The 21,034-nt window shown below is 36.1% G+C and overlaps 2 protein-coding genes across 13 annotated transcripts in view; one reads left to right on the plus strand and one right to left on the minus strand.

Moving 5' to 3' along the window:
• LOC109041545 (alaserpin) overlaps positions 1-13,179 on the minus strand; it is a 45,242-nt gene extending 32,063 nt beyond the window's left edge. For all 11 annotated transcript variants that reach the window (XM_019057923.2, XM_019057921.2, XM_019057926.2 and 8 more), the window contains exon 1: positions 12,983-13,179. In XM_019057923.2, coding sequence (XP_018913468.2) covers positions 12,983-13,004 — 22 coding nt within the window. In that variant the 5' untranslated portion in view covers positions 13,005-13,179. The remainder of the gene's footprint in view (positions 1-12,982) is intronic.
• Dip-B (Dipeptidase B) lies at positions 12-19,578 on the plus strand. Of its 2 annotated transcripts, none has more exons than XM_019057915.2 (13): positions 12-423; positions 2,702-2,758; positions 5,245-5,386; positions 7,562-7,704; positions 8,106-8,214; positions 9,919-10,046; positions 10,734-10,909; positions 14,194-14,387; positions 15,009-15,191; positions 16,041-16,133; positions 16,673-16,799; positions 18,094-18,206; positions 18,912-19,578. In XM_019057915.2, the coding sequence occupies exons 2-13, from the start codon at positions 2,703-2,705 to the stop codon at positions 19,035-19,037; spliced, it is 1,590 nt and encodes a 529-aa protein (XP_018913460.2). In that variant the 5' UTR covers positions 12-423; position 2,702; the 3' UTR covers positions 19,038-19,578. The 2 variants fall into 2 exon arrangements, with proteins under 2 accessions (XP_018913460.2, XP_018913461.2); XM_019057916.2 differs by having other exon boundaries at positions 364-502.
• The last annotated feature ends 1,456 nt before the right edge of the window (positions 19,579-21,034 follow it).

Raw genomic sequence — 21,034 nt, forward strand, 5'->3', positions numbered from 1 at the left:
TTGCCGGGTGGGTGCATCCGCTCAGCCTTGAAACTTTAAAAGCATTCATGAGGCAGCTCCACGTAGTGAACAAAACTTTGCGATTATTCTTGCATGACTCATTCCGATGTTGTCTAGTAGTCACAATAAAAGAAAATCTGTAAGGAAAATAAAATGTTTTTTTCGAGATACTAGACAACTTGTTACTTATCATGCTCTTTGCCTCTTTGCCGAATGAAGGAATCTGACTGCAATTTGCTCCATTCCTTGTTGAAGTTCAAGTAGATTTGGTCCAAAGTTTTTGTTGTAAACAACGTCGAGCTTTCCGCCTCTTATCAATCACCATAGAGTACCTTATCACCGCCAATAATCACCGCACTTCAACGTTATCACTTTCTTGCTCGTGGATTTTGACTCGAACGCCGAATCATCACCGACTTGCAAGTAAGTTTCACTCCAAAAACCATCGCTTCTTTCTTTCAGTTTTTTCGTCAGTCGCCGAATAAATACTCAAAATTTCTGGGTAATAGAATTTTTACTAATCTTTTCCTCAATTTTGGGTCCCACCTACGTACTTCTAATCTCGTCATCAAAACCCCAGACTTCAACTAACTTCAAAATTTAATGTAACGTTATTTCTCTATCTCCGTTACTGTTTGCTATTTCAAGTTTGCGTTTGGATATCCACAGGCCACTTTATATATTTCAACGCTCTTCTCAGTTCATAGTAATGGTTGTTCGGTCTAAGGCAGTAAGACAGGTGGCTTGGCGCACTAGAGGCCACTGTGCATAAGTTTCTAATATTGCATGATCATCAAATCATCCCCCTTTTAGCTTAAAAAAGAAAACTGTGAATCATCCATCATAAAGTTAAGGAAAAAACACTGAAGGTCGTCACCTTCCCGGCAAAGTATCACAAGCGCCATTTTTACCGAAATTGAGTTATGAATAGTTCCGAAATAACGAGATGCATTTACATACGAAAATAATCATTTTTTTTACAACAAATATGTAGAAATATGAATAAAAGTCGATTAAAGTTGATGTACTTTCGTATCACAAGCGCCATTTGGGAGAAAAGTATCACAAGCGCCAAGTTCGGCAACCGCCTACCTTTCTGATTGTTTTACAATTTTTGTCACGGCAGTCTTCGGAATGACTTGAAACTAAATTATTTTCGCATGTAATTACATCTCGTTATTTCGAATATAATATTTTTTTTAGACTAAATATAAATAAATATTTAAAATACTCCATTGAAGTTGACGAACTTTCGTATCACAAGCGCCATGTAAGAGAAAAGTATCACAAGCGCCAAGTTGGGAATAATCGCTCATCTTTGAGATTGATTTTCGATATTAGTATCAACAACTTTTGGAATGACTTGGAGCGATTCGTCACTTTTCGGCCGAAGTATCACAAGCGCTATTTTTATTAAAGTTGAGTTATGGGTAGTTTTGAATTAATAAGATGCATTTACATACGAAAATAATATTTTTTTTTAGATTAAAAATGAAGAAATATGGAAAAAACTCCGTTAAATTTGATGGGCTTTCGTATCACAAGCGCCAATAGATTCTCAGAGTGCCCCGAGAAGCCGATATCACAAGCGCCAATTTTCAAAGAAAAACCCGTTTTTTCTAAAGAAATTTTATTAAAATTCGAAGCAGGGAGGTGTGCTGGATCTATATTTCAAGTTTCAAGCCAAACATCCGTCTTTTACGGTCGCAATTCAGTTTTTTGTGTCTCTTGAAAAGTTGGCAAAGTGGCGCTTGTGATACTTTGCCGGGAAGGTGACGGTATGTTGAATACCGTATTTCAGTTCCTCCTCATTCAAATTTTCCTCTATGAGGAAAGTCAGAACGCAAGTATTTCATTGATAATTTGAGGATGAATTCTTTACGGTATGAAGTTGAATACAGCTATGACAGGTACTCTCTTCTTACGAGTAAACCGAAAAGAAGCTGATAAATTGTATGAAGACAAACTGAAACACTGTGTTTCATTCACCAACCATGCGGCATGCTTTTTCTTCTTATGGATGTCTCATAACTTTGGAAGTATACATGGTGATCCAGGGTTAAACGACCAGACTGCAGGAGCCGAAACACCCCCAAACCCTCTCTGTAAATTGAGATTTTGATTTTTTTTATCATTTAGGTATAAACTCAGGGCATAAAAGTACAGGAGAGTTCAAATTTTCATGGAATTTGGTTCACAACCATTGCCTAAATTCAGGGAAAACGATTTACACTCCGAAATTTTGGGAGAACATTAGGTCCGACTGGGGGCACTTTTGGAAAAACTTTATACAACAAAAAAGTGTTTTTGTTTTACCCATACTCAGAACACGCTCCTGTAGTCTGGCCGTTTAACCCTGGATCACCCTGTATAGGTTTAAATCAAAGGTATATCTACTGAATGGCTTCCTTCGATGTTTAGTCACAGCACATCTCATCTTGAAATCGCATGTAAGGTGGCCAAAAAATTCAATTTTCAGCCCTGGTTTCCTTGAGATAGGCACGTAGTACCTACTTGGGTTTAATTTTAAAAGCTCATCATGCTCTGATTGCTGTAAGGAAAATTATATCGAATAATACTAAAAAGTCTGTGCAGAATCTCTCGTAATGGAAACGGAATTTTTTGGCGTTAAATTTTATGCCAAAAATCCTTTCGCTCAGTTTCACTCAATTTGTAATTTTTAGCTTGCTGATTGTTACAGGATGACTCTTGATGGTAAACCAGGGAAGACCGATTTCATTCCATCGGTTAATAACAAGTGAGTTTCCTCTTTTCATATCCTGCATTCGTCCATTCATCTTCTATCTTAGTTGGCAATATTCACATGTGCTTCGCAGAATTGTATTTATCTTTTCAACTTCAGATAACCCCTTATCTTGCTGTCTTTCATGCGAGTAATTTTTCCTTAGCAGCAGCTTGATAGAAACTCAATCTCTCCTCTCACTTTCTCTACAAGGTTGAAAACTGAGAAATTAGCGAAAAAGATATGAAAAACAAATCTTAAATAAGACCATTTCTTATCAAATACTTATAATTATGTTCTTAAATTTCACTTCTTCTTGATAACCTTGCAGAAATCATAAATACATTACCAAAAAAAAGCGAAAGAAGTCTAGACATTGATTATGGTTGTTTAAATCATTTACATGGAATCAATGTAGTGACTAACAACCTAGTTAAGTTCCAATTATGGCTGAATAGCTAATTTTGTTTGTACTTGCAGACACTAGTGTCGCATCCATGCAACGCTCTAAGTTTTTCATCCATCCTTTTCTTACCCATTTCTTCCATCTCTCTCTTAAATTCTCAGTTTTCAACTTTTCAGGCCTTAAGCCGCTTTTTACAACTTATCAGAACAACCATCTAATTAATCTAATCAGTGTAACGACAAGCTGATGCAATGCGAACCGTTTCTTGCTCATGCTCATCCACACCTTGTAAGGGCTGGAGAGTAATCTCTCCAGCCCATAGGTTCGCATTGCATCAGCTTGTCGTTGCACTGATTAGATTAATTAGATGGTTGTTCTGATAAGTTGTAAAAAGCGGCTTAAGGCCTGAAAAGTTGAAAACTGAGAATTTAAGAGAGAGATGGAAGAAATGGGTAAGAAAAGGATGGATAAAAAACTTAGAGCGTTGCATGGATGCTACAACTCGTATTACCAGAGCCAGATTAGGCAAGTGCATTAAGTGCACAGGTGTACTGGGCGCCAAATTATTATAATTTTTATTATTTTTCTTTATAATTTATTAGAATTACGAGTATGATGTCTTCGCTGAGAAGATGACTGTCTCAAAATATATATAATTTGTCTGTCTCAAAATAATAACCTATTAAATTATTCTGTTTTTTCTTTTTTCTTTTTTTTTTGGGGGGGGGGGGGGGTATTTTTTGCCAATGCAGGGGGGGGGAGGAGCGAAAAAATGTCTACACTTGGTGCAAAAAACCTAAATCCAGTTCTGCAAGTCACACAGTCTTTGCACGATTAACCTCAGCTTTACCAAGCAAGTCAAAATGGGTAGGCCCTGTGGCTCATAAAAATGTCCGTCATTTTCCGATTTTGGCACCTACAATGGTTAAATGAACCACAAAAACACTCTAGAATCGGGTTCTAACGAGTTTTTGAAAAAAAAATAAATAATTGTGATCATGGGCAATTTTTATTCATCGCTACCCTGAGAATTCCCCAAGAGTCGGCCTCGCACTGTGATGCGCCTTCAATCCGGCTAGCGGCAATATGTCTACAACCGTGGTTGAATAGTTATCTCGCCACGCCTGCCGTGAATGAATGCAAACAATCGACAGCTGCTTGCAAAATAAACGTTTTCATCACCGATTGCAACCACATCTCATATTTTATTTTCTATCAATGTTTTTTGTCTGAAATAGTTGCACACAGTTTTAATGAGGTTCCTGGGAATTCTCCGTGATGATTTGAAAAAAAACCCAGAAAACTCAACGCGATATTTTTGTTCCTTCTGGGTATTACACTATTTTTTAAATCAGGAAAAAATTAATGGCGGTTCAAGTATCTGAGCTTAAATTATGATAAAAACCGAGAAGATAGTTAAAAACAATGATGCGTAGTCTTAGTTTCGCGCCAGCAAGAATACGGAGCTCAGTTCAGTCTACTTTACAGTGTGACACACCTCCATTCCGGCTGGCGGCAATATGCTTACACCCGTGGTCAAATAGTTATCTCATTACGCCTGAATTCAAATATTGAGCTGCACGCGAAAAAGACTGTATTTTTTATTACATACGCGGCTACTCACGTGTTATTTTCAATCATTGTTTTTTAAAAAGCTACACACAGTTCTTACAAAGAGTTTCTGGGAATTTTCCAGAATGGTTTTAAAGAAACAAATAACAGAAAATTTCGAGTTCGCTCTATTTTCTGTTTCTTTTTTCATTAATTAGGTATTAAGAAATCTTGGAGACAATGAAGATGGTTGAAAGTTGATAAGTTGCTTTAAATTATCCATTCTTTCATATTTTATATTTTCTAATATTTCCTACTTCTTATATCTTCGTACCCTCTTTTTTTCCCGAAGAGATATTGTAAAATAAAAACTGTAGTACCCAACGCAGCCACTGCTGCCATTCCCCCACCAAACATTCCTGAATTGTAAGTACAGCTAACATGTACGCTCGTAACATGCACATTTTTGAAGTGCGGGATACAATCAAATGCTCAGGAAATTTATTTTTATTTTTATTTTTTGTTTTTTTTGCTTTTTTCACAGATTACCGTATGAAATTATTCTGGAGGATAACTTGCAATCAGAAAGTTACAATGGCATCATTCTTATATCCCGCGTCTCATCAACATGCTCAGTTGTCAAAGAACTAGAAAGCCTGAATAATGTTTTGGATGTTGCCGTTGAGGTGATTATTACTTACGTAGTTTTTATTGAAATTTTTGCTAAATTTTGTGTAAGATAAAACTTTCATTGTCTTGATTTTAATTTCATTGTCTCCATAGACAAAGCTGAGAACACTCTAAAAGGAAAAATAATCTCAAAGAGCTGTAAGATTGTTGCAGAAACGGTGCACTGAAGCAACACAATATCATATTCGATTTATGTCTACATCTTTTAAAAGGAGAGAAAAATTTGCCAGACGGTTAAAATGGTGGTTTCTCGGATGATGTTGGACGGTCTTTAAAAAATTTTTTCAATTCCATACTTTCTGGACTGCTTGATTTATGTATCTACTAATGAATTTTCAGATTGCTGCTGGACAACGCCCATCTTTTTTCTTCACAAACAAACATCGGTCTCTGATCATAACTATGGAATGATTTCCGTAACCCTTGCGCGGGGGAGCGCTGCAGTCGCGGGCGGGTGACTGATTCGCGGGGGGGAGACATTCTGGCGGGGGGGCGTATGTGAATCGCGCGCGGGCACCACTGTTGTGCGCGAGGGTGACTGATCCGGGGGAGGGGGCCATTGTTTCGATTCATCGAAGAATCGATACACTACAGTGTTGCCAAGCTTATACACCAAATTTTCATGTCTATGGTTTTGAAATGGACATTACAAGTTCGAGTTTGTTCTGAAGATGGAAGAAGAAGAAGTTACTGTTGTTTGTTTACATAGTTCACGAGGAATATGGGGTTAGGTTTTATGCTTCAAATTTATGCTAACTTTAATTTCGTGAATTACTGAATATCTTAATACGTAGTTTGGTGAAATTAAACGCCTATTGATTTGGAGATGGCTGCTAATGAGGGAATACGTAAGTACGTGAACTAATTTTATTTTATCGCTGACAGTCTTCCGGAACTGTAATTTGGGTAGCCCAAAACATTGCCACAGCAGATAACGTAAACAATCTTACACATCGCTATATTGAAACATTATAATTTTATGGAAGATAATGTCTGAAAGTTCTTCCAATACCTATATAAAAATATTGGTGCAATGATGTATGGTTGTGGAAAAACAGATTAAGTCGTTTCATGTCCAAAGTCCAAGAAATGGCCTCCTTGGTGTTTCGTAGGTTTAGGGAAAAAAATGAGTCGACAAAATTCATATCAGTTTACAACGCCATTCAACAGAAAATCATGTTCTAACTGTTTGATTACGTTGATTACAGATTGTTTACGTTATCTGCTATGGCAATGTTTTGGGCTGCCCAAATTACAGTTCCGGAAGACTGTCAGCGATAAAATAAAATTAGTTCTACGTACTTACCTATTCCCCCAATAGCAGCCATCTCCAAATCAATAGGCGTTTAATTTCACCAAATTACGTATTATGATATTCAGTAATCCACGAAATTAAAGTCAGCATAAATTTGAAGCATAAAACCTAACCCCATATTCCTCGTGAACTATGTAAACAAACAACAGTAACTTCTTCTTCTTCCATCTTCAGAACAAACTCGAACTTGTAATGTCCATTTCAAAACCATAGACATGAAAATTTGGTGTATAGGCTTGGCAACACTGTAGTGTATCGATTCTTCGATGAATCGAAACAATGGCCCCCTCCCCCGGATCAGTCACCCTCGCGCACAACAGTGGTGCCCGCGCGCGATTCACATACGCCCCCCCGCCAGAATGTCTCCCCCCCGCGAATCAGTCACCCGCCCGCGACTGCAGCGCTCCCCCGCGCAAGGGTTACGGAAATCATTCCATACATAACTGCCATCATACTGTTTTTTACTACTTTTTGTGTAAGGTGTCGGGTTTTTTTTTGTTTGTTAAATTGGAGGTGAAATGAGTCAGTAAAAAGACTAAAAACAAGGAAAAAACAGCTAACTCTCTTCCTGTGAAAAGAATTTGGTTTTCATTCAGTGAAAAAATTTAAAATGAATCTTCTAAAATGCAGTAGCTGAGAGGTGTCAAAATTGAAAAAACTACACCGGTGAAAGTTGATGACTGCGTATGAGTTTGACAATTTGAAAATTTATCAGTTACAACATTACTGCGGGTTCAAATTCTACTTTTAAACTGAAGATGTGTTTTGTGCCTTTTAAAGAATAAGTTTATCACATTTTTATTGTAAGTAGATAAAGTATTAAACTCCATAGTATTTTTTCCTCGTCTGTTTTCAGATTGACCGGACAGTAGATGATCAAGGTGGTGTTTTTCAAACAACCCTTCCATCCCGACGACTGGTTTACTCCCCGGTTGGAACTCTCGGTGACTATGATGATGTTCGTTCTTTCCACGAAGCAGCTGCTCATGGAATAAAAAGGTACAAACTTCATCAAAGCTGGAAGTATTCTACTCAGTACTCCAATTTTCTTCAGCAGCTTAGTTAACTGATCCACTGATTTTGTTGCATTAAGGAAAAGCTGAATTTTTTAATTTTCGAAAGAAATGACAAATATTTTTCCTTTAAATTGCCGATAAAATTTGCTGAAAAATTGGAGGACAATTATTCATAAGTTTTTCAGAAAATATCTGTAATGATGGACTTGTGGCAATGTTGGAAGGTACATACAGTGCTTTCCCTTAGTATGACAGCATTCCATCCTAATTCCACCATTCAAGTATTTTGAAACTTTTTAATCAGTTATTGCAAGTAGGTTTTAATGTTCCCTGATTACTTGCAACCTATTCACCATGTTGTAATCTGTAAAATTTTTGTTGCAGAGCCCTTTCAGCAGGAGTCACAAAGCCACTTTTAATCTTACCACAGCATCCTGATTTCCCAAAATGTCAATTAGTCTCTCTGTTGGGTGCCTTGTCAGCTCTTTATAGTGTAAGGATTTTCAGTCACTCTATTTTTACCGTGATATGATTGTTTTGTATCGTTCTCCAACCTAGGAGAATCTTGAAGTAATATCTGTGACTGTCAATGGAACAAAAGCATTGGTTCTAAGAAACTAGAACTGAAGAGATTGGCGCCTTATCTGTTCAGAGGCGAGTTTTATGAAAAGCTACACCCAGTACTGCCCACAAACGTCAAACCAGAGCCATTTATAGTAAAAATTGTTTTTAATGGTGTAATTCAAACTTGTTAAATTATGATGGAACTCTATTCCCTTTTTCGTCACAAAAATGAACTAAACTGCCTCTTGAACTTTTTCTCAGGGATATAGAGAGAGCATTATGCTGAAAACTCAGTAACTTATTTTCCAACATAACTTAATGTAAATTGCTCCCCAAAAAATTTTCCCATATGTACCAAGATCCCTATTTCTATGGACGGTAATGCATTGAATAATTTATTTTTCTTATTCCAAGGATTTAACCTCTCTCTCTATCTTAAATGACTCGTTAAGTTGGTTACCAGGCAAGACTGAGAAGGGGCTAATTATCAGTAATTTTTATCTGACATTTAAGAGTCATTATCCTATTACAAGCAAGTGATTTGTCAGCCTTAATTAATGTTTTGACACAAGTTCTAAGCTCCTGATCTGTCAATGTGTCGCATGTCTCATCCATCTTACTGGAAAATAAGCAACTAGCTCTCATTTTATGTAATCAAATAGCTCTTGGTGCTCAGCTTAACAACGTATGCAAGTACTTTGCAGTTTCAAGTAAAATTATTTTAGGTAGGATACCACAACAAATATTATAAGCAAGGGATTATTGAGACGAAGGTGGCTAGCTCTTTAGGAAATTTTCAAACCATTTTCAGGGTTGCCACAGTCAGGGAAAACCGGGAAATGTCAGGGAATTTTATTTTCTAAATTCTGTGGCAACCCTGCATATTCTATTCAGAACGACTGCTCCATGTTATTGTTCATCAGTCACTATTTCAGGAATAAATGAGGAAGCGAGTTATTAGAAATGTCGCGAAAAAAATTATTCTTCTCCATTCCATTTGAATTCATACTAGGACAATTTACTGTGATGAAACCATTTGGTCACTTTCGTTAAAGTTTTTTTCTTTTTATTATTATTTTTTTTGTTCATCTATGGGTTTAAAAATTATTCCTAACCATCAGATCCTTCAAAATATTGTTCTTCCATGTTTTATATTTTATAGTTAGTTAACTTTTCAGTATTAAGGGAGGAATCCAAAACTTCTAAAGTTTATTGTGAAATCTAATCAAAGTTCAAACATCAAAGTCAAGTTTGTTTTATTTCATTTATTATTCAGTATTGAAATGAAATATCGACGGTGAAACCTCCATACCACATATCTCGCTTTGCGACCTCGTAAACTTCCTGTCAAATTTTATTTTTTAAATGGAAAACTACTCAACGTCAATTCTTGCAAACTTTAGTGTTTTTTTCCTCTTTAAGCGAAAAAACTCTAAAAATTCCAAGAAATTATATTGATTTTTGCTTTCTCAAAAAATAAAATGGGAGCGGAGATTTTTAACCGCCGTAAATGAGATACGTGGTCTGGTAGTTTCACCGTCTATATGTCTTTTTTTCAATTTTTTTAATTGTTTCATATCAGTAGATTTTTCTTATCGTCAAAACCAATTTCTTTCCTTTCATTTGTTCACAGGGTATTCAGTTCAGAGAGCATGAACCCAATAAATTTCCAAAACTTACGAAGCTAGCTATTTTTAATCCAAGTACCTCTCCTGAAATAAAAGGGATAGTGGAGACAGCCAAGGCTTTAGAAAGTGCCAGGTAATTTAATCATTATGTTAATTTATATTTTTATCATAAAAAGAGAATTGAATTTTTTCAAGTCAATTCAATCAGTCAGTTACTCAATTTACGACAATCACCAACCAGGCTATTTATGCCGGGGAACAGGAAACCTTAAATTTTTAAATTTAATTGCTTAAAGGGTTTGAAAATTTCGGTGACTACTATTGGATCATCTGAGCTTCAAGTATGGATGTTATGAGGGAGGGAATTTTGAATTTTGATGCATGTAGCATAGGTTTTTGGGCAAGAAGCAAAATATGGTAGATTGTAAGGGGGTTAAGGCACCATAGAAAATTAATTTGGTACGCAATTCATCTCATACTCTTTTAAAGCATTCTAAGACATTTTCTCTAAAAAATGCTTAGTTGCACAAAATTTTCCCATGAAATAGTATCAACTAATTTGTGTGAATGTTGCAAATTAGCCTTCATTTCGTTCAATTAATTTTGGGGGCACTCTTTAAGTTACCTTCAGGACTGTGCCTAAGAGATTAATGGAAGACGAAGAAGATAATTCTCAACACTTACATTCTAGGGCTTTTCTGTTTTTCTACCAAGTTGTATTTTTCCTCTTTTTCCTTTTAATCATTAACCTACTGTGTTTTATATCAATCCAATATGTTTGGAATGAATTGTCCCTTTTTAACAACTTTCCATTTTTTAGATGGGTGGCAAGAGATATTGGAGTGGGAGATCCCGAAAGAATGACCCCAGCTGCTGCTGAGGCCTACGTTCAGCAGGTATTTGACAAGTCTAATGTTGAAATCCGTGTTGTTAGTGATGTCGATGAACTCCAGAAAGAGTACCCTCTGTTTGCTGCTGTTAACCGAGGAGCTAGCGGTAAGAACAATTTTTGCTTACCAGGTTCAAATAGATCGCATTTAGCAAGAGGAAACCAGCGCAATAACAGGGTTGTAAAAATTTTGCTTCTTCATAGTTATCTAAAAAATCTCCAAGAACAGCAAATAGTATTGGCCTCCCACTAAAAAATTGTTAATTTTATTAAAGGAAAGTAATTGTGAGAATTTTGATTACTGTGCATAATTAAGTATTTTTAAAATGAAAGGAAGAGTTGCTCCATTTTGAAAACACTGTAAGTGCCCTGGTTCTTTTTTGCTAAATTCGATCCAAATAGTCAGTAGTGGTATGCGACATTTTTAGTAAAGAGGTCTTGGGGGTTCAGGAATGTAACACTTTGGGGTAAAAACGTGCAATAGCTGAGCCGAAGCACTGTAATTCAGGTAGACATATTTTCATACCACAGTGACTGTTATTGTAACTTTTTATGCTTGATTTGACTCACATAAACTTTTGTTTTTTTTTAATTTTTTCATGAGTGGGAAGTTTGATTCAAAGTCAGGAGTAAAGAGACCAGTTTACAAGTCACGAATTCAAAAAATCTGTCTTACCCAAAATTTCACATTGAAAAAGATTTGCAAAACGAATATTACTGAAATCAACTCCTATCCCAGATTCTAACTTTTTTTATGCATAGATTCAAATTTCCTGCTCATGGACCAAACAATAATCTACTTGAGTTAAATCGCACACTAAGAGTTACTGAGACAGTCTCTGTGATATGAAATTACAGCAACCTCAATCTTGATGCTTTGGCTCAGCTATAACAAGTTTTTTACACTTTGAATAACATAGGATAAAAAAGAAAGAAAAATGCATGATTTAAACACCTATCTAAACTGCTGAAGTGCGCAATTTGACTCACGTAGAGTATTGTTTTTCTTGTGAGCAGAGAATTCAAATTTTCTTTAACCAATGTGTAATAAAAACGTTAATTCAGGAGTTGGTTTCAGTAATTTTTACTGCGTGGATAGTTTTCTCTGTGAGTTTTTGGTTTTAAGATACATGTATCAAAATGTTTCAATCCGTACCTTGTCCACCGCAGGAGTCGATAATAACCTAGATCACTTGATCCTGGGAACGTTATTTATTTGGAAAGCCCTCAATCAATTGTTTTCCTTTTTTTCTGGGTAGTGCAAAAATTGAGATTGTTGCTTCCAATTTTTAAAATTGTGGAAGCCCTCTACAAATTTTCCGTCTCTGTTTCCACACCTTTTGGAAATTGTGTAAACTGTCAAAATTTTGTTTGCTGCTTCAAATTTAAAAATTGTGGTAAGGAAGCTTTCCTCTAATTATTCCCCCCCCCCCCCAAAAAAAAAAGAAGAATGAAATAAGCCATCATAAAGTTGGCAGGTTGTGCCATTAAAGTGAGATATATAATATGGGTTTAAATGGGGGAATAATGCTGATTCTTCAGCACAATCTGGCAGCAATGCCATCACTTATGTGAAATGGGTATAAATTGTGAAAGTATTTGTCGCTGCGGTTCCCCTTTAATGTGGAATGCTCAGAAGAACATCAACTTTTCGTCCTCTGGTCCATCTTAGTAATTTTTGTTGCGCAAACTATGCTCTATTTGAAATTTTGATCAGGCAACATGTATCAGAGGCCTTGAATTTGAACCTTGTCAAGGAGTGTATTCCCCTTCTTACTCAAAGCTTCAGCTCATGGTAAGCTGTACGAACTCCAACAACATGATCACAAAAATCATATCATCACCTTCCGGCCAAAGTGTCACAAGCACCATGCAACGTTTCAAAATTTCCTCCACCATTTTATTTCTTACAGAGAAATCGTTGGTTGAATCCATTTGAAAATTTCACTGAACTTTATCGGCTATGCAACAAAAATTCAGTGAAATTTTAGGACAGCTGTATTGAACAATTTCTCTGAAAAAAATAACATGGTGGTGGTAATTTTTAAACGTTGCATGGCACTTGTGAAACTTTGGCCAGAAGCTGACGATATTACAGCAGAGAGCGCCCCCTGCGCGGAAAAATTTCTCACTATAAATCGCTGAAGATTCACGAGAATGAAAATATTTTTTAGGCTCACCTGTAGGATTGCGAGTCGCCATTTTCGCGTTTCTTCTTCGATTCCCGGCGCGCCCACGTATATGTCACTTGTCTCACCGAAAAAACCGCGAGTGGACGAGTTGGCGAGTGTTTTGATGCCGACTAAAAGTCACCGTGCGAGAAGACCAAACTTTTATCATCTCCTCGATGCAAGTAAACAAGATCCGCGGAAAATGTCCGAGATAGCGTGACTTTTGACCCCGATCGGCCGCTATCTTGGTTTATTACCCTGAACTGAAATTAGCCTGATTAGGAGCTCTCTTTCACATCACCTACTTAAAAAAGCCGCGTCGAATTCTCACCCACGGCGCCTTTTCGTGGAAAGTTGGCCGATTTGACGTAAATGGGTTTCCCAGAGGCTCCACATTGTTTTCTGTCAAGGCCGAAACAACCCGAAATTTTCTAAGAACTTTGCTTAAGCGGACTATTTATATTTGTCGGTTCTGACATTGAACTGTTTACAAATTGCGATTCAGTGTGTCTAGTGCTGCAAGGTGATTATTCCAGGGTAGAGAAGAGGGGAAGGAGTCAAAATAGGCACCCAGGCTCTCTTTAAATCCCTAAAAAGTGTGATCCTACTGTTTTAATTGGATTATTTTTGCCGAAAGGAATCACTATTTTTGGCTCATATTTAGAAATAGCATATGTGTCATCAGTTCTCCTTGCAGTTAGTTGTTTTTATGAACGAGCTAGAAACAGTTGTTCCTTCAAGGTTCCCAGGGATCAAAAAGGGACCTCATCTTCCAGGAGAAAATTTTTTTCAACTTTTTGCAAAAGCTGAAACCACGTTTTTCTACAGATTGTAAGTTGGAATTTTCTACAGCCTGAGAACTTTTGTCTTGGAACTTCAGAACTCACATCCACTTCAATTTTTGGCTTATAGGGTCAAAAAACTTGCACTAAATTTTCCGAATTGTCTTCCTTGATGCAAATGAAAAAAAGATTATGGAAAATATCCTCCTAGAAGAGGCGGGCCCTTTTCACACATCCGGTCACAACTCTTTTGCCTTTATAGACAAGTAAAACAATTAATTTAACCACACTTTGTCAAAATTTTAAAAAGTCAAAAAATTCAGAGGTATGCTATTATTAAGATTGAGTCCTCTCACAATAATTAAAGACCATTATCACTAGTTCACGCTGCGCCAACAGGATGGTATTTTTAAATACTGTTTTTGCTTCTTTTTTCAGGTGTTGAAAGGCACAGAGGAAGGGTAGTATGGCTGAAATATAAACCAAAAAGTGGAGAAGTAAAACGCTCCATTGTTCTGGTTGGAAAGGGGGTAACATTTGACACAGGCGGTGTGGATGTCAAAATCAACGGAGCATCTGTTGGAATGTCACGAGACAAGTGTGGAGCAGCTGCTGTTGCGGGATTCATGCAGGTTTGTATTTCCTCATCACTTCTTCCTCATGAAATAGGCGAGTAACCATAGTTCTGTATGCTCAAAACAAAAATCTGCAATGTAAGCAATTGCTCAAACTTTTGCTGATAGTATAAGTATTTTTAATTAAGATAATTTCTATTTAAAACCCTAATAATACTGGGGTGATTTCTTTTAACTGAATTCTTCATAGCATCTACACTTGTGCAAAGAGATTTAAAAGGAATAGGATCAAAAGAGTTTCTGTGAGCAATCATTCCCCATTTTGCAATCGCAAAATGACTCTAGAAAAATCCTTGTCTCCCAGCCAAATAACGAATAAGCAGACATTGCACAAGCCCTTTCAATTTCTCTTCAGAATATCCTTGTTCTTTTATTCTTTTTGGACAAAGCGGGTTGATGAAATTTAGGTTTTTGTGATTTAAAATTTAAAATTGAAGAAATTGTTCTTAAAGTTTTCTTAATCTATCGAAACTTAAAAGTAGTGGATAAAAAACCAATGACAGATTAATACCTCTACTTATGCCTGAAGTTTGTTGGATGATAGTTATTTTTTTTTTTTTTCAGTAAATATTTTCTACATTAATTACGTATATAATTAAAAATGTCTTGGTGTTTCAGTTGGTAAGCATTCTAGCACCGGCTGATGTTGAGATCATTGGTGCTTTGTGTCTTGTGCGCAATAGCATTGGATCAAATGCATACACTGCAGATGAGGTGATTGTCTCCCGTGCTGGCAAAAGGGTCCGTATTGGAAACACTGATGCTGAGGGTCGAATGGCTATGGCAGATGTCTTATGCGAGGTAAAATCTCTTTCGAACAACTCTCTTTAAACAGATCACATTCAACATTCCACAAGAGCAATTTCAAGAGTGTGAATTTGCTTTGTTTCTGTCATAAAGTAAATCACAAATGTAAATGAAAGAAAGAAAACCGTATTTAAAAAAACTCAAACTCACAAAAAAAGTTTGTTACCTTGGGTTCTGTTTGTTTTGTTTTTTCGTTACTTTCAGTTTCGTCACAATTATAAATTAAAAAATAAAATACTTAACTTAGGGCTTTTGTGTTGTTGGAAATCCAGTTAAAAACACAATACTGCTCTTATATATCTTTATTTAAGATGCGTCTTGATCACTGGAAGGAAGTTCAACATTTTTGAAGGATAAATAACACAGGGATGCAAAAAGTTTCTGACTGTTTGTTGGGATCCAGCATTTTTGCCTCATCACTAAATTTTGGATCTGTCAACAAAAAAATTCCTACTTGTCCAAAATACCTGATGTCACGGCAAGATGTGCAAGGAAGGAGTTAGATAACTTTGTAAAAATTAAGAATTCTAAACTATATTTACATTTAAATAGAATTAACAATATTTACACCGTGTCATGCCTGCCTGAAAGGGAGATTATGGTTGAAAGTCTGGATTCAATAGTTACAATTTCCAGGGGAAGCTCAGAAAATGACCCACCTCTCAATAGACATTATTGTATTTCTAACTGTGTTATCTTCAAATTACAAAAAAAAAAAAATCCAGTCAATATTTTTCAGTTGTGACAGCTGTATTTTAAACTTGTGTATATCATAAAATGCTATTTTCCAACACCTTCTACTTCCTATTACAATAATCATACATTGTTGTTTTCAAAATCCAGGCAAAAGAGTTGGCCAGTTGTCTTCCAGACCCTCATCTATATACAATTGCAACACTAACAGGACATGCGTGGCTCTACGCTCAATGCTACTCAGTGAGTAATTATATTTACCTTCTGTCTCTCTCCCTTTCTTCAAGTAAAAGCAAGGAGATATTTTTTTGTATATTTGTGTCTACTTGCACTCATATCAAACTGCAACTGAAAATGTGAGCTCAAATGAAAAGTACACAACTGGACTGAAACTCCTGATGTACTGTTTATCAAGAAACCCTAGAATGAACCACCCAACAAAGTACGAATTTATTCATTCTGGTGTATGTTCCCTCCTCAAAATTTCAGTAATTTTTGTCGCATAAATCTTGTTCTACGTGCAATTTTGATGAGAAAACAGATATCATAATGTTTGGAGTCGCATCTTATCTAGTGGTTCATTACATATATGTATAAGAATCTATTGATCTTTTGAAAAAAATTCCTCTCAAAACATTCTTTCAAGTTTTTCACAGAACCCTTTAAAACTTCCAAACTTTTCAGAATATCTGCTGTTTCTCTTATTGCAAATTTGTGCTTCATATACTCTGAAGGAAGGTGGTAAGGACACATAATAATATTTATTTTCTACTCTGCTACAGATTGTCATGTGTAATGGACCTGCAAGAGAAGGTAAAATAAACTCCCAACTGGTTGAAAGTGGGCAGAAAATTGGAGATCCTTTCGAGTCGAGCACTCTGCAACGTGAAGATTTCTCATCCCATAAAGGTACCAATGGTGCAAGCAACGCGGCTTGTTTTTATGTTTTATTTTATTATGAATGTCACAAATGAATGTATGGAAAATGGACTACCAGATAGGTGGTATGAAATTAGACACTTTACCGTATCAGAATTTTACTCAGAATACAATGCCTGCACTACAGCCATCCAAAATCAATTCATGAACTAGTGTTTTTTTTTTTTTTTTTTTTTATGTCAGTTCACACTTCTCACTCTTGATAAACCATAGTCTACTGTAGTCAAAGCAGACGCTGAACTACTTTTGGTATGTTTTACGATGGAAGAATTTTCTTCTATAGTGACTTTTTTTACATATTACACAAATTTAGATATGCCATGTATCAAATGAGAAGAAAAACAAGCGGGAAAGTTCTAATACCGTCGTATTAGAAAAGCGCTCAGGTGTTAGTCAATGTATTTAGTGAAGAAAGGAATTATAAACTTCGTCGACTTGGCTGGGTAATGGAAATAAAACATCAGCTGATAGCAAACAAAGGTTACCAAGGAAACCGTAAACGCGTATTTTCGTTTCCCGAAAATATAGCCACCGTTGAGCTCATCAGGCGCGTTTTTTTTAGGCTTCATTTGAGTTCAGCGATCAATTTCGATAAGAATTACTCTACCGCTAAGAAATTTTCTTATAGACAAACGATCGAAACTACCTGCGCATTACGTTAAAAGCATAAAATACAGTTTTCACAGCTTTATTTATTTTAAAAATGGACCCCCCCAAAAAGCCTACACATCGATGAGCTGGTGCGCCAATTAAACGAATTAGCACTAGTATACTAGTACTCTAGAGGCAAGTCGAAATCACAATGCGCTGCCTATCGGCTGAGCGCCTAGTAAGTATGAGATGAAGCTCAAGTTAATTGTCACAGGTATGAATTGTTTTCAATGGCTAATTTTTACGTACTATTTAAGCGTTAATTTTTCATTATTGAGTTAATTTTGGAAATTTTTGGTACATTCAATGTGTTTCGCATAAAATTTTGATGAGGAAATGTGTCCTTTAGAAGTCTAATTCTTTCCTTGTCATGTCCATTGACGGCAATTTTATGGGGTTCAAATCATTGCAATCAGTCATTTTGTAATACTCTTGATAAACAGAACCCAATATGTTGGCTGGTTCTAAAGTTTGGTTCGGTTTTTTTACTGTCTAGATTCAAAAGTCCTTTAATTTATGGATGTTGCAAATAAGTTAGGAAACTGATAAATTGTTCACTCCTTATCATACTTGTTTTGTGAGTCCCATTAATTTTATTCCGATTGTTTTTCAGAGAGTCACGAATACTCCGAAATCTTGCAAGCTCATAGTAAACCATCTGTTCAAACATGCCGTGGACATCAAGGCCCTGCTGCTTTTCTAATAATGGCATCCGGCCTTCAAGAGGTATGCATTCATAAACTTTGTATTTGAAATTCTATCAGCAAAAATCCTAGAAACTTAGTTAACTCCGTTTGTACTTTCAGAAAATGAATTTTTTTTTAAAAAAAAGTGGGTGTCTATGACTTGTTTTCCTTTAAATTAGAATGAAAAACTATGTATTTTCTTAATTGTCTTTTTAAGTACTTTCTTATTATTCTACTTTAATATCCTTTTATCTCTGTCAACCAGAAATCACTGCATATTGTTAGATCCATATTTTGAAGAAAGTAGGTATACATACAATCTATTTTTTTAAATTGTCTAAAATATTATACAATATCAAGAAGAAGAAAGTGAAACGATATCACATCAGTTCATGGTTTCCACAGCCAGGGAACACCAGGAAAAGCAGGAAATTTCTGAGAATTCTAAAAAGTTAGAGAAAACCTGGAAAATTTAGAGAAATTGATGAAAGGGTCAGGGGAAAACTGTTAAGTCACCTTTACTTGCTTCCTTGAGTGGGTTTGACGTTTCAGAAAACAAATTTCGTTTTGTGAATATTTCAAATTATGCCTTTAATCATCTGGAAGCATATCTTCAATTGACAGGAAAACATGCACCAAAACGTGTAAATTCATTTCCTAAATTTTGTTGCAACCCTGTATCACTCTCATTTCTGTGTGTGGCCTATTATTTATTTAAAAAATGTTCTCTGTTTTATTCTATCAGCACGGTTTAAAAGCCGAAACTCCATTGAAATACTCGCATTTGGACATTGCTGGAAGTGCTGGCGATTTCCCGTATGATCCAACCGGAGCTCCAATTCTAGCGCTCGCAGAAAATTACCTGCTGTAATCATCAGGAAACAATCTGTGGAGGACTTACTATGAGGTGTCATCTGCTTAATCTTCATTTGCTTGTGTCTTTATATCGTGTATCCGCCTACCAACTTTGCCCTCTCATTTTTTAACACATCCATCCAAGTTTTAAGTATTTACTTTTATCTGCTGTTGTGTATTCCAATTTTTTTTTATTTTTAATACGGTAGTTTTGAAGAATCTTGAAGTGTATTGTTTTATTTATTTAGGTAACTGAATCTGTGATTTTTTATAAAATCAAGTCAAATGCTCACAATCTATTCCTTACTCTTAGAACTTCCATTTTGTAATTTTTACTGCCTCCTAGGTTACATTCTTAAATTAGTCAATCATATATTTTTGTAATATTCGGTTCCTTAACTCCTTTTTTTCGTTAGTTATTTGTTATGTATTTTTAAAAAATCAGTCTACTGTGAATGTAATTTTGATACGGCCGTTTTTGGAGTTAAATTTTCAGATACTTTATCAAATAAATAAAACTACATAGTAGCGAAAAGTCATCATTACATTTATTAAAATTGTTTGTGTTCTTTTGCTCTTATTTTCCAGTAAGGTAAAGGTTATCAATCACATTTTAAACATTTAGTAACCTATTCAAAAGAAAACCGTGTCATGTAACCTATTCAAAAGAAAACTGTGTCATAAGAGAATGATTTTTGAATAAGACAAAACATAATTTAAATATCCTATTTCCAGCTATCATTTTCCTATTTAATTCAACTTCACGTACGATTTTAAAATGAAAAAAATTCTTCATCTAATCTATGATTCCTAATTGTATAACACGACAATAAGGTCAGTTCGAGCCAGTTTCAAGGAAAAGCCACATGGGCCAAAGCCCACATCGACAGATTTCAAAAGCGATGACTTCTTTTTATCAAGGGATTTGTTTATTGCTTTTCAAGTCTTCAAACAACGTATCTACTGATATGGAAAGTCCGGAATTAGCAGTAAATTTAAGGGCGGTTTTGAAGTACCAAAAAAGTACAGTAGTTCTATATGAAGGGCTGGAATTTTTTGCCTCATGGCACAGGTGTTTTTAAAACGGCCTGGAAAATATGAAATCGGATAAGCAATGATTCTTAATGACGTATTTTCCCCCTACATCCAGATTGTAAAGCCACTTGATCCTACGGTCACCGATTAGCTTCAAATTTCCTGCCTTCGTCATTTTTCTCGCAATTGCATACAGGTACCGAAAAAGGACTGATTTTTTTCCTTGTCGGAGAATGAATTTTTTGTAGATGTACTGAAGAAGGGCTGCAAAAGTGCTCAATATTTGCCGCCCAGTTATATTATGATATCTATTAGACAAAAGAATCCCAACATGGAAAGTTGGCAGTTTCGAAAACGCCTTCAACTGTGGCGTGATACCTCGCGCGTTCCGGAGAGTACGTATAGTTGTATCACTGCGCCTTAGCAATGCGATGGAAGATTGATATTAAATCAGCCTCCACGCTGCGGCCCTGTCAGTGTTCCTTTACCACTGTTGCAGTTTTCGACCGCGAGGACTTAAAGTGTTCAAGCTAGGCTTACATTACGCAATTCGATCAATTTTTAGAGTGATTAAAAAAAAAGAAACGCAGGAAGAAATGTAACTAAATAATATGAGCTCAATTTAACAGTCAACTTAAAGGCATCGAAAAAGTACTGCATTCTTTTTGGATTTTGAGGAACTGAATTTTTAGTACGTGTACTGAAGAAGGGCTGCAAACGTGCTTAATATTTGCCGGCCAGTTTTGGTTGACGCCAATCAATGCGACGCGAGGTTGCTGATTTGGAAACTTGGCAGTTTCGAAAACGCCTTCAACTGTGGCGTGATACCTCGCGCGTTCCGGAAGTACGTATAGTTGTATCACTGCGCCTTAGCAATGCGATGGAAGATTGATATTAAATCAGCCTCCACGCTGCGGCCCTGTCAGTGTTCCTTTACCGCTGTTGCAGGTTTGACCGCGAGGACTTAAAGTGTTCAAG

Source organism: Bemisia tabaci, chromosome 9 (assembly GCF_918797505.1).
Source record: "Bemisia tabaci chromosome 9, PGI_BMITA_v3".
Classification (NCBI taxonomy): Eukaryota; Metazoa; Arthropoda; class Insecta; order Hemiptera; family Aleyrodidae; genus Bemisia; species Bemisia tabaci.